The sequence below is a fragment of the Ictalurus furcatus genome, chromosome 14 (genome assembly GCF_023375685.1).
Source record: "Ictalurus furcatus strain D&B chromosome 14, Billie_1.0, whole genome shotgun sequence".
Lineage (NCBI taxonomy): Eukaryota > Metazoa > Chordata > Actinopteri > Siluriformes > Ictaluridae > Ictalurus > Ictalurus furcatus.
This window is the reverse complement of record NC_071268.1, coordinates 28,748,494-28,765,589: the sequence shown is the minus strand read 5'-3', so window position 1 is coordinate 28,765,589 and position 17,096 is coordinate 28,748,494. Positions and strand designations below refer to the sequence as shown.

Genomic DNA, 17,096 nt, shown 5'->3' with positions numbered 1-17,096 from the left:
ACATTTCAGTTAGCGTGTTCAGTACTTTTTTTCCCGTGTCATTCCTCTTTATTACACATAACTTTATTTATGGACTTTAATGTTGTGAATTCTTTATATTTGCGGATTTCTTGAGTTAATACTGATGTCTGGTGAAAATTTCATGTGAGTAACCTCATTGGAAATATATTTACTGTAAAAAATGTTGACGTGTTCAATACTTATTTCCCCTGCTGTATATATCTATCTATCTCTGTGTGTGTGTCAGTCTGCCTTTCCAGCTGTATGCCCCCCATCTCTGTCTCTCTCGCTCCCTCCATCTCTCTCTCTCTCTCTCTCTCTGTCTAGTTTTGCAATCTAAATGGTTCAGAGTAATGGTACAAGTGCAGCTCTTCACCTGAAACTAAAAGTGTCCCCCACAAAAGTGTGTGTGTGTGTGTGTGTGTGTGTGTTTGATGATAGGTAGTGTGTCTAATGGGTGTATTGTGCTTACAGAGATGCTCTTTACGCTCTGAGATTATTTGAAAAGATAGACAGCCTGCCTGCACACACATACACACACACACACACACACACACACACAAGGTCAAACATAATCACACACTTTTACAAGGTGAACACATGCTGACAGCATCCTCTCTCTCTCTTCATTACACACACACACACACATACACACACACACACACACAGACACACACAGCTCCGTACAATGTAGTGTACTTCCTGCTCCATTAGCCCTTCTCTCAGCCCCTCCAGTGCACACTAATGAGCAGACGAGGTGAAGAGTGTTTGGGATCAGGCTCAGGATCTCTCTCTCTCTCTCTCTCTCTCTCTCTCTCTCTCTCTGTGAGAATGTGTCCAGGATGACATTACAGATGACAGGTGTTTCTCTTTATATGCAGTGTTATACCCAGTCTTGTGTTGTGTTGTGTTGTCTGTATATGCAGTGATGTGTCACCAACAATGATGGCTGTAATTCCTAAACGCTTGATGAAATTATTTGTTCAGCCTCTTGAATTAAAGCTGAAATTCTACAATACAATCACGTCTTGATTGCTTCAATTCAAATGCATCGTGGTGGTGTACAGAGGCAACAGTACCAAAATTGTGTCACTCTCCAAATACTCATGGACCTGACTGTATATGTGCAGTGTCCAGAAAATGGAAAGAAAAAAAAAAAAGAACAATAATAAAAATAGGAGCAAAAATATCAAAATAGAAATAGAGGAATAAAACGTCTGGGTTACGCATGGAACCCTGTTCCCTGAGAAGGGAACGAGACGTTGCGTGAGCCTCACGCTGTGACTAGTATCTGAGGCTTGTGTAACATCATGCATATTTCTAGGCCTGCAGTGATCAGGTGACGTGGCGATTAAAGGCGTTGCGTGATATAATAACGCCTGTGAACAGCCTCTATTATCTGAAGTGAAGACGCAATTCACAGGCATGCCCTGGTATGACAAAGCTACTCAACGTCTCGTTCCCTTCTCAGGGAACAGGGTCGTAACCCAGACAAAAAACTCAATGGGAACTTCAAAGGGAACTCAACGTTGCGTGGGCTTCACGCTGTGGGAACAAGAATACCCACTCCATCACACTGAGGGTACGGGCTGTTCAAAAGATCTGAGCCCGAGGGTCACTGCGAGACACTCGAGCCCGGGGTGGAATGTTTATCCAGGTTGTAATAGAGAATGAATATGTGTGGTGTAGACCATCCCACCACAGCACACACATCCTGTAAGGGTACCCTTTTGGACCAAGTCTTTGAGGAGGCGACCGCCCTAGTGGAGTGAGCCCTTATGCCCAGAGGCATAGCGAGACCTCATAAGTGACAGAGATTGCTTCCACTATCCAACTAGAGATGCACTGTTTCAACACAGCATCACCTCTACTGTCGCCGCCAAAGCAGACCAGCAGCTGCTCCGACTTACGCCACTGGCCAGAGCGGTGGACGTAAGTACAGAGAGCCCTTACTGGACACAGCAGGTGCAGTTTCTCTTGTTCCGGTGTGAGGAACAGAGGAGGGCACAGAGCCTGCAACACCACAGGCTGGGCAGCAGATGTAGGCACTTTAGGAATATAATCCGGCCTAGGATACTGGAAGGCCTTGGCTAATCCAGGGGCAAAGATAAAAATAAATAAAAGTAAATAAATTGATTGATACAAAGTGTAAAATGTAATATTAATAAATGTAAAAATACTAAAAAACAACAACAAAAGAATCAAATTCAAAATAAACAATACAAAGGAGAAAACAACCACAGTAAAATAACATACAGAGGAAAAACTAATAGTAAACAATAAAAGATTACGTAAGAAAAAAATGAAAAAGAAAACAACATTAAAAAAAATAATATAAATGAATAAAGGAATACGAAATAATTGAAGGCAAAAAATATTTTAAAAAGCAAAACAAAAACACAATTAAAGGCAAGAACAAAAGGTAATGTAGTAAGTATATCGTTTAGAAGATAGGGGGCGGTACCTGATCACAGATGTGCAGAGCGAACATGATGCTGAGGAAACCGGTCGATGGATATCTGCCGTGATTCTCCAACCACACTTCATACGCATACTTCATAAACGAGGGGTTATACACCAACACCTGCCACACACAGACACACACACACACACACACACACACACACACACACACACACAGCACAATGTGAGACATGGAATCTGAGAGTGAGTGGGAAAATTATAAAAATGAAAATTATGGTGAAAAAAATATGAAAAAGCTCACTTTGTGTCTGTTAGCTTGGATACGTGGACTGACCGGCATGTAGGTGCTGAAAGATAGATTTAAAAAAAGAGAGAGAGATAGAGAAACAGAGACAGAAAGAGAGAGATAGAGAGGCAAAGAGAGAGCGAGAAAGAGACAGGGAGAGAGAGAGACAGAGAGAGATTGAAAGAGAGAGGGCGAGAGGTTGAGAGAGAGACATAAAAGGAGAGATAGAGAGGGAGTCAGAAATACAGACACAGTGAGACAGCCAGAAACATGCAGAGAGAGATAAAGAGAGAGCGAGAAAGAGACAGAGAGAGAGAAATACAGCGACAGACAGCGAGAGAAAGATAGAGAGAGAGAGAGACCATTAGTTTTGACTGTCTTAAAGCCTTTACATGTTCTTATAGATAATTTAAGTGTAATTAAGTAAAACACTACAGCACTACTGAATTCTGGATTCTGATTGGTTAGGTGTTGATTAACAATAATGGAGATGTTACTGTTTCTATAGTAACGGCTCATACACAGGGACATAAGCGGATTAAAATACGGATTAGAACGTGTAATTGTAGATACGGTGAGCTAAAATAAATATCTGAAGCAGGTGTTTATTTAATGTTTGCAGTGAGTCAGACTTCTGCAGCACTGACTAGTTGATGTGTCCGGAGGTCAGAGCGCTGGCGAGCCACTCCAGGTCGAGGATTTTAAACGGGATGAGCAGCAGGCTGGTGCTGGAGTTCTGTAGGTTCATGGCACTTTCGGGATACATCACATGGTGTGTGGTCTTGGAACCCACATCACGCTCAAAACCCTGCGTCGTAGCCAGGTTTATCCTGCACACACACACACACACACACACACACACACACACACACTCAGCAGTGAGAACACTGTAGCTAAAGCTGAAGGTGAAGCTACGTCGAATGCTTTGCTAACTTGCTAACAGAGTAAAATAGTAATGAGGTAGGAGTCGGAGAAATAAAACCTTCCCTATGTGGATAAAACACTGTTGCTAGCAAACGAGAAAATATACACACACACAGCACAACGCTAGCTAGCAACTCACGCTAATGATTTACCTAGCAAGGGTGCGGACGTTGTCTTTTATTAAAACACAGTGATACTGGGAGCAAGACTCGTAATTACAGTAAGCACTGATTACAAAGCAAACATTTAATCCCAATGATAATCTGGATAAGTAATTTATATTTCTAGTTAATAATCTGCAGTCTAGCAATAACTTTAGCTAGTCAGCAATAACCTCCTGTGCTAACTCTGCCTAGCTAGTAATAATATCCTATAGCGAGTTGTTAGCACTAGCCTTGTGTGTTCATTCTAGCTAGACACCATTACCCTCCTATGGTACCTTGCTGGCTAGCTTGTGTATGAACTGCGTAAGGAAATTTTTAGTCTTTCGTTGATTCAATCCCCAACAAGCTTTATACAAGCCAATGGAGGAACTTTCCAGGATTAAGCTCATGTGTTAATGCTAGCTTGCAATAATGTCTTATGGTAACTCTCATTAACCTCCTTGGCTAACATGCTTACTAGCAGTAGCCTCAAGTTTAAATGATAAATAAATGATGCTTCAATAAGCCAAGCGCTTCTGTGAAGTTCTGTAAAAGCAGCTTCACAGTAAAGATAAATATTTTGTTTCAAACATCATCCAAAGGCTAGATTTTTGGTTTTTTACTAAATATGCAACTTTATATATATTTAATTAGCACTAAAAAACAACAACAAAAACAAAAACAAACAATTGAAGCCGTCATGGAATTAGTTTTTTTTTGTTTTAATGGTTATAATGGGAATTGTACTGTTTTTAATGGAAACTGCAATACTCCCTGTGGGTCTCTATTGGTAATTTGTTGCCTTCTATTGGTGGCATGTTATGTCTAGTGGATACCATTATGGACCAGTAATTGTAATGGCTTTAATGGTTAGCTGATTCTGTGTAATGGTATTCGTAGTGGGAACCATTCGAATTTCAATGATGGTTTCTATTGGGGTTTTTTTTCCCAGCAGTTTTTCAGCATTAACCTCACGTGTTAACTAGTGCTAACCTAGCGAGCAATAACCTCGTATTGTAACTTGCTAGCATTAACCTTGTGTGCTAATGAGTTCTTGTTTCCAAGAACTGCTCCTTCACCATCATATTCCAAACTTCACACTGAGCGATGGTGGAACTCTGTGTCTTTAAAGACCGATAAATGTACACAGCCCGAGGGAAGTGTCCGAGTGTGCGCTAAAACACAACGCTGAAACACAAAGGCAGCTCAGTTCTGTTCCTCTGCTGACTATTACAACGATAATCTGTGTGTGTGTGTGTGTGTGTGTATAGAGATATTATAACGATATAACCCGCCCCGTTGTTTCAATATTAAACTCGATCACAAGCAAGATGTTGTTTCAATAAAAGAAACCGCTGAAGGCTGAAACAGCGGGATGTTAATCGTTCAGTCATTACTCCAATCAAACACGCCGCACGGCTGCTCGACTTCTTTTTCCTTTAAAGGATGAAAACGGTATAAATTGGCTCTCAGTGAGCAAACTCTTTCATTCGGTAGCGCGTTTATTCGCTAATCAGACCTCATAAACAGCTCGATCTTTTTACATGGATTCAACAGCAGCTAAAGAGGGAGGGGAAAAGAAATGTAGTTTTAAATCTACGATAACAAGGCCACTTTTACACAGCCGTCCACACCGGGATACGGCGAGATACAGCGAGATACATACGAGCGTGACTGTCTCGTTTTCACTCGTAAATACATCGCAACCATGTTTTTAAAAAACAAACAAAAACATGGAAATGCCAAATTTCTTGACATTTATTTAAAGTGAACTCGGCTCGAAATCATTTGAATGTCCCCGCCAAACAATATGAAATAAATGGCAGATGCGCCACAACAGTACAAATAAAATTGTATTCATTGGCAAATTGGTGATTGTAGCTCATCCGTACTGGTATACAGGTACAGGTACAGGTACGAGCAGTGACTGACGTAATGTTCACATTCCATCCTCGTTAGCTCTGTGTCATATGACATCCTGTTTTCAGTTTGTCCGAAGGCGTGTTGGAAAACATGGAAAGGAGGACCTTTCTGGCCTCGAAACAAAGTGCTACATTTGGTGGAAACCCAACAGTGCTGAGAACACCGTGCCGGCGGTGAAGCATGGTGGTGGAGGTACTGTAGCGTGTGTTGTTGGAATGCTTTTCATCAGCAGGGACTGGGAACCCGGTCATTGTTCAGGGCAATCCTATAACAAACCCTCCAGTCTGCAAGAGACTCGACAACAGGGGGCGGTGCTTCACCATATAGTACCTCTTCTGTACTTATGCAGTGATGGGAACTGAAAGTACACCCTCCTTCAAGTCTCTGTTTTTATTAATCAGGGCCTAAATAACAATTGTGTGGTCCTCGCCAGCTTCTCTAAATGAACAAACAACCTCAGGTGACGACAAAAAAACAACAGATTTCATTATGGAGTCATTTCCCCCCAAAATTAAACCAACATTCAGAAACCAAGTGGGAAAAAAATAAGTGCACCCTTCCAGGATTTATACTTCCAGGATAGTTTACAAATGGAGAGCCTGGGAAACTTTGTGGGAAACTACATACTGAAATCTGTTGTGTTGTTTTGTTGTCTCCTGAGGTTTACAGAAGTTGGTGAGGACCACACGTTTGTCATTTAGGTCCTGATTAATCAAAACACAGAACTGACGGAGGGCGTACTTTCTATTTCCCATGACTCTTCATACATTCTTATGTATGAAGGGAAATATTCATGATCTGTGTGAGCGGGATATTGTCTCAAGTTTCGGCCGCGTTTGATAACGGTAACTCGGTCTGACTCACTAGACCTGTTTTCTCAGACCAGGAAGATCCTCGTTATATTTATACAACATTCTGACCATAATGCACGTGGACACCAAACCTCTCACCTCAGTTGTACATTTCCTTCTTTCAGAGAATGTGACCGAGTAGCATTCTATACTTCCTCACACACACACACACACACACACACACACACACACACACACACACACTTATCTGCTTTCTCGTGTGCTTCAGGTTTCTGTAGAATTACTATTGGCCTGTTTCTTTCTTTAGAGTGCTGGCCAAGAGCTAACGCTAGATTAGATTCCAATGACACAGCATTAAGATGAAAATCAGGAGCAAGTCTTACACTCATTATTTTTATTTAACGTTAGAGACACTGCATCCTAATAATCTTGTTAAAGTCTACAGAGAAGGCATTGGACATTGGAGTCATGTGGGCTAACCGTGGTTCGTTTTGTTCGGAATAGCATGTTAAAGATTTTTGTCCATAACTCATGCCATTACGAAGTCACCAGGATATGAATGACACCAGAGAGTACACACAGAACTTGAGACATGAGGAACCACTCGTTTAACAGTGGACACACATGGCTACACATCACCTGGAGGTGCAGGCACGTGTACAGGACTAGTCCGGTCACCCATGTGACACAAAAAATAAACAAGTTGTGGTGTCGTATTTGACTATTTTTTGTGTCACATTAGTGACCGGACTAGTCCCGTACACGTGCCTGCACCTGAAGGGGATGTGTAGCCATGTGTGCCCACTGTCTGCTCTGCTCTGGTACAATTAAACAAAACGAGAAGAGGTGTGTGACGAGACAACGAAAGGAAACTCGCCTCTGGAGCTTCACTCTGCTACTGTAGGTCGTCCAAGTTCCTTAAAGATCATCAAAGGTCATCCAAGTATGTGCTGAAACTGAACTCGCCTCTGGCACGACACATTGCCGAGTCATCAGAGTTCATCCATGTACAGTGGTGCTTGAAAGTTTGTGAACCCTTTAGAATTTGATACATTTCTGAATAAACATGGCCTAAAATATCATCAAGTCCTCAAAGTAAATCATGACAACCCAGATAAACAAACCAAAGATATTATTATACTCGGTCAGTTATTTATTGAGGAAAATGATCCAATGTGACATATCTGTGAGTGGCAAAAGTATGTGAACCTCTACGATGCCCTCCACTAATACTGGCACCCTTGGTACTTATGAGCAAAGAAGGCTGTGAAAAATTGTCTTTATTGTTTAACCTTTTGATCTTTTGTTAAAAAAAAAAAATCACAAAAATGTTTAGGTTTAGCAGTTTAATCTGAAGTTGTTTTCATTCAATATGATGACAATCAGGTGTGAGTGAGTGAGCGTCCTGCTTTATTTAAAGAACAGGGCTCTATCATAGTCGGATCTTCACAACACGTGTGTGGAAGTGTATCACGGCACGAACAAAGGAGATTTCTAAGGACCTCAGAGAAAGAGTCGTTGATGCTCATCAGGCTGGGAAAGCTTACAAATCCATCTCTAAAGAGTTTGGACTCCACCAAATCCACCGTCAGACAGACTGTGTACAAATGAAACACTTTGTCTACTTTGCGGACTATTTACCCAGAACTATAGAACTTTCTAAAGGGTTCACAAACTTTCGAGCACCACTGTAGGTGCAATAACTAAACTAGGACCTACAGTTTTTTTTTTTAAAATGGTGAATAATTTTTTAAACATGATTAAAGTCTGTTAATATTATTAAAAGCTATCACTGATTCCCAACCCAGGTCCCGGAGGACCCTCGGCCCTGCACGTTTGAGTGTTTTCCTGCTCTAACACACGCTTCAACTGAGCAGGATGAGCAGGAAAACACTCAAACATGCAGGACCAGTGGGTCCTCCAGGACCTGTGGCCTACATGAAAGGAAAAAAACTCCATACCTCCACTCCTGATAACCCTTTTACCTTGTAGCATCACAGAACCAATTCTAAGCAACAAAACTGGCAGAACTTTTACTTTTTACTTGTTTTACTTGATAGCTCTTACTTTTGAACTGTTTTACTGAAGAATTTCAACTATTTATATCTTTTACTTGAGAGCGTTCACTTTTTACTTATTATTAAGTTATTAAGGTTGTAAACTATTCCACCTGTGGCATACCAGGATCAGCTCAGTTTGGTGTGGCACTAAAAGACACACTTTGGTGTGGCACTAAAAGACACACTTTGGTGTGGCACTAAAAGTCACAGTTTGGTGTGGCACTAAAAGACACACTTTGGTGTGGCACTAAAAGACACACTTTGGTGTGGCACTAAAAAGCTCACTTTGGTGTGGCACTAAAAGGGGATCGGCTCAGTAATTGTTTTTCCTAAAATGGTTCAACTCAGTTCATTTTAATTTCCCCAAAAGTGGATAATCTCAGCTTGGTGTGGCACTAAAAAGGACATTACTTACCCTTCTGTGCCTTTTTGTTATTCTCTTTTAAATATATTATTATTATTATTATTATTATTTTCTGCCAGTCTTTTAATGCATGGTGGTTTTTTGACCTTGGTTATGGATTACTGGTTATGGAGTTCCTACTGACTTCAGCTCCTGTACTTTTCATACATTCATTACAGAGTGTGTAAATCCATCCCTGAAAGGCAATTCCACTGCATAATTCAGTGTTTTTTCCTGCTCTGATGCACCAGATTGAGCTTATTAACTTGATCATAATTAGCTGATGAGCAGAATTCCGCACGTTAGGGAATGGAAAAATGCTAAGCCGAGCAGTTGGGCATCCTCAGTACGAGAGCCTTGAAAGCGGTTTAGGGAGAAGCGGTGCTGCAGGACGACAGATAAGAAATTCACGTTACATTATTTAGTGAAACAGATTGAAGATCAGAGCAGCTTATTCTGTAACAGTCTCACAAAACTACTGAAAATGCCGAGAAGAACTGAAATGGACACGACGCACTGATATTTCTGTGCTTACATCCTTTTTTATATAAAGGACAGTCTTTTTTCTTTGTTTATTATCCGATATTCTGATTATCTGGTTATTCGTTCTTGCCTCGCTCTACTGTACCAGACTGAAATCTCTAAACTTGGGAATGTCTCTTACCGGAAGACGAAGTCGCTGGAGTCGATCAGTTCACCGTAATGGGATGAGAGGAGATTTCCAGAGTTTCCCACCACGGAGCATGAACGGCATCGGGAAGGTCCAGCATCCATGTAGTGCTGTTCTCCAGGGACAACCTGAAATAACCTGTCCATCACTGTAGTCAGGTTGGATGGGTTGGTCTCGGCCTGAAGCCACTACGCATACACACACATACACACACACACACACACACACACACACACACACACACATACACACACAGGGGAAAATACATAATCATTTCACCAACCACTGGAACTGTTTTAGCATTTTATAAAAGTCATTATAATAATTAAGTTTACCATGTTCTCCTTGTGCATCCATCCATCTGTCTGTATATCAGATCATTCCTCTATCCATCCTATCAGTCTCCACTAGACTTATATCCCTCACCCACTCATCTGTCATTAGATCCATCCATCTGTTTGTATATCCCTTGACTACTGCATTTCTCCATCCATCCATCCATCCATCCACATATATACAGTATCTCACAAAAGTGAGTACACCCCTCACATTTTTGTAAATATTTCATAATATCTTTTCATGTGACAACACTGAAGAAATGACACTTTGCTACAATGTAAAGTAGTGAGTGTACAGCTTGTGTAACAGTGTAAATTTACTGTCCCCTCAAAATAACTCAACACACAGCCATTAATGTCTAAACCACAAAAGTGAGTACACCCCTAGGTGAAAATGTACAAATTGGGCCCAAAGTGTCAATATTTTGTGTGGCCACCATTATTTTCCAGCCCTGCCTTAACCCACTTGGGCATGGAGTTCACCAGAGCTTCACAGGTTGCCACTGGAGTCCTCTTCCACTCCTCCATGATGACATCACGGAGCTGGTGGATGTTAGAGACCTTGTACTCCTCCACCATCCGTTTGAGGATGCCCCACAGATGCTCAATAGGGTTTAGGTCTGGAGACATGCTTTACCAGTCCATCACCTTCACCCTCAGCTTCTTTAGCAAGGCAGTGTTCGTCTTGGAGGTGTGTTTGGGGTATTTATCATGCTGGAATACTGCATACTGATCATGCTCTGCTTCAGTATGTCACAGTACATGTTGGCATTCATGGTTCCCTCAATGAACTGTAGCTCCCCAGTGCCAGCAGCACTCATGCAGCCCCGGACCATGACACTCCTGCTTCCTCATCTGGAACATCTGACTATTATATGCTATTCATTCTACATGCCCCATGAGTTTACAGTACATCAGTCATTGCCACTGCTGTGTATATCCCTCCTCAGGTGGACACAAGCATGGCTCTGTCTAAGCTCCATGATGTGCTCACTGTTTACCAAAACAAACATCCAGATGCTGCCTTCATCGTGACTGAGGACTTTAATAAAGCCAACCTCAGGCAGGTCATGCTGAACTTTTATCAATATGTATCCTGTCCAAACAGAGCAGCAAACACAGTGGACCACTGTTCTTCTCCGTTTAGGATTAGCTACAAAGCTAACTCACTACTGGCTTTTGTGCCACCAAGCTCTGCTGATGTCAACAATTTTGGGCTCATGTCAGGGAATATGAACGGATGCAAAGCGAGTATGCTACGCGCTCCAATGCACAGTGAAAGCTGCTGAACTCCGTCACAGGGAGCGGGTGGAGTTTCGTTTCTAGCTCATTGACTCTTGACGCATGTTGCAGGGACTGAGGACTATCAGCGCCTTCAGAGGCAAATTCACCGCCGCAGCGAGAGCCGACTCTTCTCTGGCTGACGAGTTGAATACTTTCTATGCGTGCTTCAAGGCTAACCGCAATAGAGCTAGCCTGCCAACTGGCGCTACAGAAGGAAGCAGCTCTGTTAGTGATGACTGCATGATCACCGTCTCGAAGGACAAGGTTCGGTGGGCTCTGAAGCGTGTAAACATCAGGAAAGCGGCTGGCCCTGACAACATTTCCAACCATGTACTGAGATCCAGTGCTGATCAGAGAGTAGGGAGAGTGGGACAGTTTACCTCCAAAATCATCACCGGAGACCCACAAGGTTGTGTCCTGAGCCCCCCGTTCTAATCTCTCTACACACATGACTGTGTGTCCTCTCACAGCTCCACCTCTACCCAGTTTGCTGAGGACAGTGGTTATGGGCCTCATCTCCAACAATGGCGAGGCTGCCTACCTTGACAGGGTGGAGAAACTCGTAGCTTGTTGCCAGGCTAACGGTCTCTCTCTCTGAACGTCAGTAAAACCAAAGAGCTGGTTGTGAACTTCAGGAAGGGGCAACAGCAAAACTATACTGAACTCGACATCAGCAGGTGAGCAGTTTCCTTGTCGAACATATCTCTGAGGACCTGACCGGGACTCACTCAGGTGAACAAAGTCAGACAACGGTTGTACCATCTGAGACTGCTGAGGAAATTCCGGTTCTCCCCAGTGATCCTGAAAACTTTCTATAATGGTCGGCATAGAAAGTTTATTAACTCAGTGCATCTCAGCATGGCATGGAAACTGCTCAATCCAGCACCGCAAAGCCCTGTAGAGAGCGGTGCACTTAGCTGAGCACATCCCTGGGTCTGCTCTCCCCTCTCTGCACGAGATCTACACCAGGCGATGCAGTACAAGAGCTGCTAAAATCATCAGGGACTCAACCAACCCCAGTAACAGACTGTTCAAACTGAGGGGCTCAGGAGGAGCTTCTTCCCTCAGGCCATCAGATTCCTCAACACAGACATGTCCTCCATAAAGATCCTTTAGGAATCCATAAAGACTCTACAGTCATTCTGCACTCCACTGACACTCTGCACACTGCACTTTGTATTGTAACATACTGCATATTTTGTACATCCATTTTCTGCACATTCCTGTACGTACACAGCGCCCTCCACTAATATTGGCACCCTTGGTAAATATAAGCAAAGAAGGCTGTGAAAATTTGTCATATCATAAAATTACTCTGCTCTCATAGATGGCAAACAATTGTAAATGTAACACAGATTTACATTAAAAAAAAATCTTTGTTAAATATAGCTGTGCAACAATTTTTTTTACACCTGGGTGACTAGGAACAGGAAATTGTTCAACCATGACTTCCAGTTTCACTGGGGTATAAATATGAGGTAACACATAGGCCAAATTCCCTTAGTCATTCATAACAATGGGTAAGAGCAAGGAATATAGCTGTGATGTGCAGCAAAAGGTTGTTGAGCTTCACACAATGGGAAAGTTTGAATTTAGTATTGAATTGAAAAAGTTTGAATTTAGTATTGAATGCGTAGTCTACAGTTATATACTATATATATATATATATATATATATATATATATATATATATATATATATATATACATATATATATATATATATATATATATATATATATATATACATATATATATATACACACACACATAATTGTGTATATGACAAATAAAACTCTCGACTCTTGAATCACTGAATTCAGGAGCTGCTCGAAACTTTCTCTTCTCTGACAACTCTATCTCTGACATGCACTCTGACTGAAACACAGACTGAGCCTGGGATCTAGTCCTCTCCCTCTTTCTCTCTGCATGTTCCTGTCATGCGGCTGATGGAGGAAGGGGAACGCGACTGAAATCCGCCCTAAACCCGTCACTCTAAATGAAACACAACCGAACTGCACCTCCACTCTGACTGGAGGAAACATGAAGAAAAAACTCCTTCTGATCTCTCACTCCTTTCTCCTAATCACCCCAGCATTCATCCTCTCTCCCGGTGCTCGTTCAATGAATTCAATCACTCTGTCGTTTAATCGCGCCACGCTCGGGGGATTCTGGGTAATCAGAAGATCGATTTCATTCGGATTCTGACAACTTTAAAGTGAGCAAACACGCTTTCAAACGTTGTCTGTCTCTGTGATCTCGGCCAAAGTATTAGCGTGCAGACCGTTTATTGGCTTCTGTCTTCTGAGTACGAAGGACAAAAAAACACTGTGTGTGTGTGAGTGTGTGTCTCATGCTGTTGTAGTAAAATACTGAGTGCCCTGGTAACAGTGACTCTGCTTCATCACATCACTTTGTCAAAGTTTTCCTAAAATAATGAATATGAAACACAGCCGAGAGTCAAATCAAACCCTTTGTTCTGACAAGAAGAAATGTCTCTCTTTACTTCTTCCTCTGTGTTTCCCTCTCTCTGATGTAACCTCTCACTCTTCTTATTTTCTTTCCAATTCTACCTCCTCTCTCTCTCTCTGTCTCTCCCTCTCTCTCACTCCCTCTCTCTCTCCCTCTCTCTCCCTCTTTCTCTCTCTCTCTCTCTCTCTCTCTCTCTGTTGCAAATAAAATAACTTCACCTTTCATGTAATCGCGTCACGCAAGGGGCATTCTGGGTAATCAGACCACAAGTCGAATCTGATTTAGCTCCTAACCGACACCGTAAAGTGAGCCAACATACTCTTTCAATGTTTAATCACGAAACGGAGCAAAAACAGAGGGGTGTCAAATCCCCCTCCCCCAGATGCCGCGAAGCCAGCCGAGTGCGTTAAACCCCGACGCTAACTGCATCAGATAGAAACAATTTACAAGCTTTAATTTCTTCATTTACATCTGTATTGCTTATAAATCAAGCAAATTGGCTCATGGGCTCACAGTGGGGTTGTGGTTTTTTTTTTCTTCTACTCATGAAATTAAGCATCTAATTTCAGAAGTGTTTTATTGTTCATTGAGCAGACATTGTTCATTAAGAGATTTACACCCCTTTACCTCCGAATAATAATCTCCGTAGGGATGAGTATAACGAGAACTGTACTTCATGGTGCAGTTTGGCAAGAGAGCAAATCTACCTCTAGAGCCAAAGCAGTCAAGATATTTTCTCTCTGACGTTTGCTTGCTCAGTTCTGCACTGGAGCGACCATGTAGGATTTAATGGTAGTTGTAGGAAAATAATCAACAGTAGGGTGGTTTGATGAAGTGGAGTTACTGTTACCGCCACAAAAACTTCCTTCAATCGGTTTGGTGTTTGTTATATAGATTTGATTATCGCTCTGTGAAAATTTCCAAATCGTAACACCCTTACTAGTTATAGCATATGGCCAGAAGTTTGTGGACACTTGATCATCACACCCATATGTGCTTGTTGAGCATCCCATTACAGATTTGGTCCTCCTTTGCCGTTATAACGCGCTCCACTCTTCTGGGAAGGCTTTCCACTAGATTTTAGGGGCGTGGCTGTGGGGATTTGTGTTCATTCAGCTACAAGAGCGTTAGTGAGGATGAGGTCAGGCGCTGATGTTGATGTGAGGACGCTCCAGTTCCAGTTCATCCCAAAGGTGTTCAGTGGGGTTGAGGTCAGGACTCTGTGCAGGACACTCGAGTTCTTCCACCTTCTTCCAACCTTCACACACCACGTCTTCATGGAGCTCGCTTTGTGTACAGGGGCGTTGTCATGCTGGAACAGGTTTAGGTCTCTTAGTTCCAGTGAAGGGAAATTGTAACGCTCCAGCACACAAAGACATTCTATACAGTTGTGTGCTTCAGACTTTGTGGCAACAGTTTTGAGAAGAACCACATACGGGTGTAATGGTCAGGTGTCCACATACTTTTGACCATACAGTGTATATTTGTCTCGTACTGTACCTCCAATATGAAACTGAAGCTGCAAACTTTAGACAACAAACATGTCTTGGCCGATCGATAACATCTGAGAAACGTTGAATGAACTGCAAACACGATGAAGTATACTCACCAGCCACCACTTGTAGGTTTCTTCACTGAGATTGCTGTTCGAGCTGGACAGCAGAGGATGAATGGACTGGTTAAACCTCTCGCTGAACCACGGGTCCACCTCCTCGGGGTCCCAAATACAGGGACGGCACCCGCACGGCCCTTGAATGCTGTTCTGAAACGGGCTGAAGGGAAATGAGGGATCGCTCAATAAAAACGTGGCCAAAGAAACGAGGCACAAGATCACCATCAGAGCCCTAAGCTTCCTGGATGCCATGTAGATCATTTTCACATAAACCAAGATCTGAAAGTCTCCGAGTAAAAAAAATTACATCAACTTAAAAAAAAAGTTTCTGAGGCAAGCCAAAAAATACAGGGGAAAAAAACAAAAATAAAAATCCTTCATTCACTATGTTAAGTCAAGAAATAAATACACAATAATATCAAGGTTTAATTAAAGCAGCTCTGGGAGCATGTATCAGCGTGTCAGGGTTCATTTAAACTGGAGATTTTCCACCAAAGGTTTAACATTCTCTGTTGCTCTGGTGTGTAAACAGCCGATCGCCAGAGGGTCAAACGCTCCAGAATGATGAGGTGAGCCGCTCCCTCCTCTGCTTACTCTGTGTACTCTTAATGAGATGACTGCAGAGGCTGGATAATCATCAACCTAGGAGGAAAACAAGAGGAAAAATTCAGCCTGACGCACTCGCCCAATGACTTCTTGGATATCTCTGATCTCTTCTTACATTGTGCTCATCTTTAAATCATTCTCAGGGAGTTTATTACCAGTCGTGTGCTTATAACAGATTTTGAGAGCATGACATGTTTAAACTTTTATAAGGTATTCTGATATTAAACACTCATGGAGTGTTAAAAACATTACTTATTTACTTATAAAGTATGTGCTTTATGCTGGTTAAGTAAAGTCAGCTCTTGGCACACTGATTCTAGCTAGTACAATACACGTTAGATGCCAAGTGTTTTAGAAATCTGTAAACACTGCAGAAGTTATTTGGTCATTTTACCACAACCATCATTTTTAATCTAAAACAAGACCACAGATAATAGGTATGTGAAAGCAAGAATATGTTCCTATATAAGAATGAATAATTCTCATTCTATATGTTTCTTGAACTCTCTTGAATGCTCCCCAGTGTCTATAGTCCCAGTACACAACGTTTCCCAAAAGAGACATAATGTTGCCAGTGCGCTGTGAGACTCGATATAGCCCGGGGCCCTGCATTTCAGAGACTCTATTCTCCCAGTGCCTTATGTTCCCAAGACTTGATATTCCCAATGCCCCATGCTCCAGAGACTTCCAGTGCCATATATTCAAGACTCAATATTCCCAGTTCCATATATTCCCAAGACTCAGCATTCCCAGTGCCATATATTCAAGACTTAATATTCCCAGTGTCATATATTCCCAAAACTCTATATTCCCAGTGTCATATATTCCCAAGACTCAGTATTCCCAGTTCCATATATTCAAGACTCAACATTCCCAGTGCCATATATTCAAGACTCAACATTCCCAGTGCCATATATTCAAGACTCAATATTCCCAGTTCCATATATTCAAGACTCAACATTCCCAGTGCCATATATTCAAGACTCTATATTCCCAGCACCCTATATTTTCAAGGCAATGTATTTTCAGTGTTCCCATTGTCCTATATTCCCAGGGTTCTATGTTTCCTGAGCTCTATATTAAGTTTTCCCCTTGGCTATATGTTTGCAGAGCCATGTGCCCTATTATTGAAATATTGGA

At 42.0% G+C, this 17,096-nt stretch overlaps 1 protein-coding gene across 1 annotated transcript in view; it reads right to left on the bottom strand.

Annotated features, from left to right (window-relative positions):
• Window positions 1-17,096, bottom strand: part of LOC128618276 (CMP-N-acetylneuraminate-beta-galactosamide-alpha-2,3-sialyltransferase 1) — a 38,300-nt gene that overhangs the window by 2,659 nt on the left and 18,545 nt on the right. The window contains exons 2-6 of the mRNA XM_053641819.1: window positions 15,348-15,992; window positions 9,640-9,833; window positions 3,358-3,540; window positions 2,726-2,771; window positions 2,465-2,584 (exon numbers count right to left, since the gene is read on the bottom strand). Coding sequence (XP_053497794.1) covers window positions 2,465-2,584; window positions 2,726-2,771; window positions 3,358-3,540; window positions 9,640-9,833; window positions 15,348-15,611 — 807 coding nt within the window. The 5' untranslated portion in view covers window positions 15,612-15,992. The remainder of the gene's footprint in view (window positions 1-2,464; window positions 2,585-2,725; window positions 2,772-3,357; window positions 3,541-9,639; window positions 9,834-15,347; window positions 15,993-17,096) is intronic.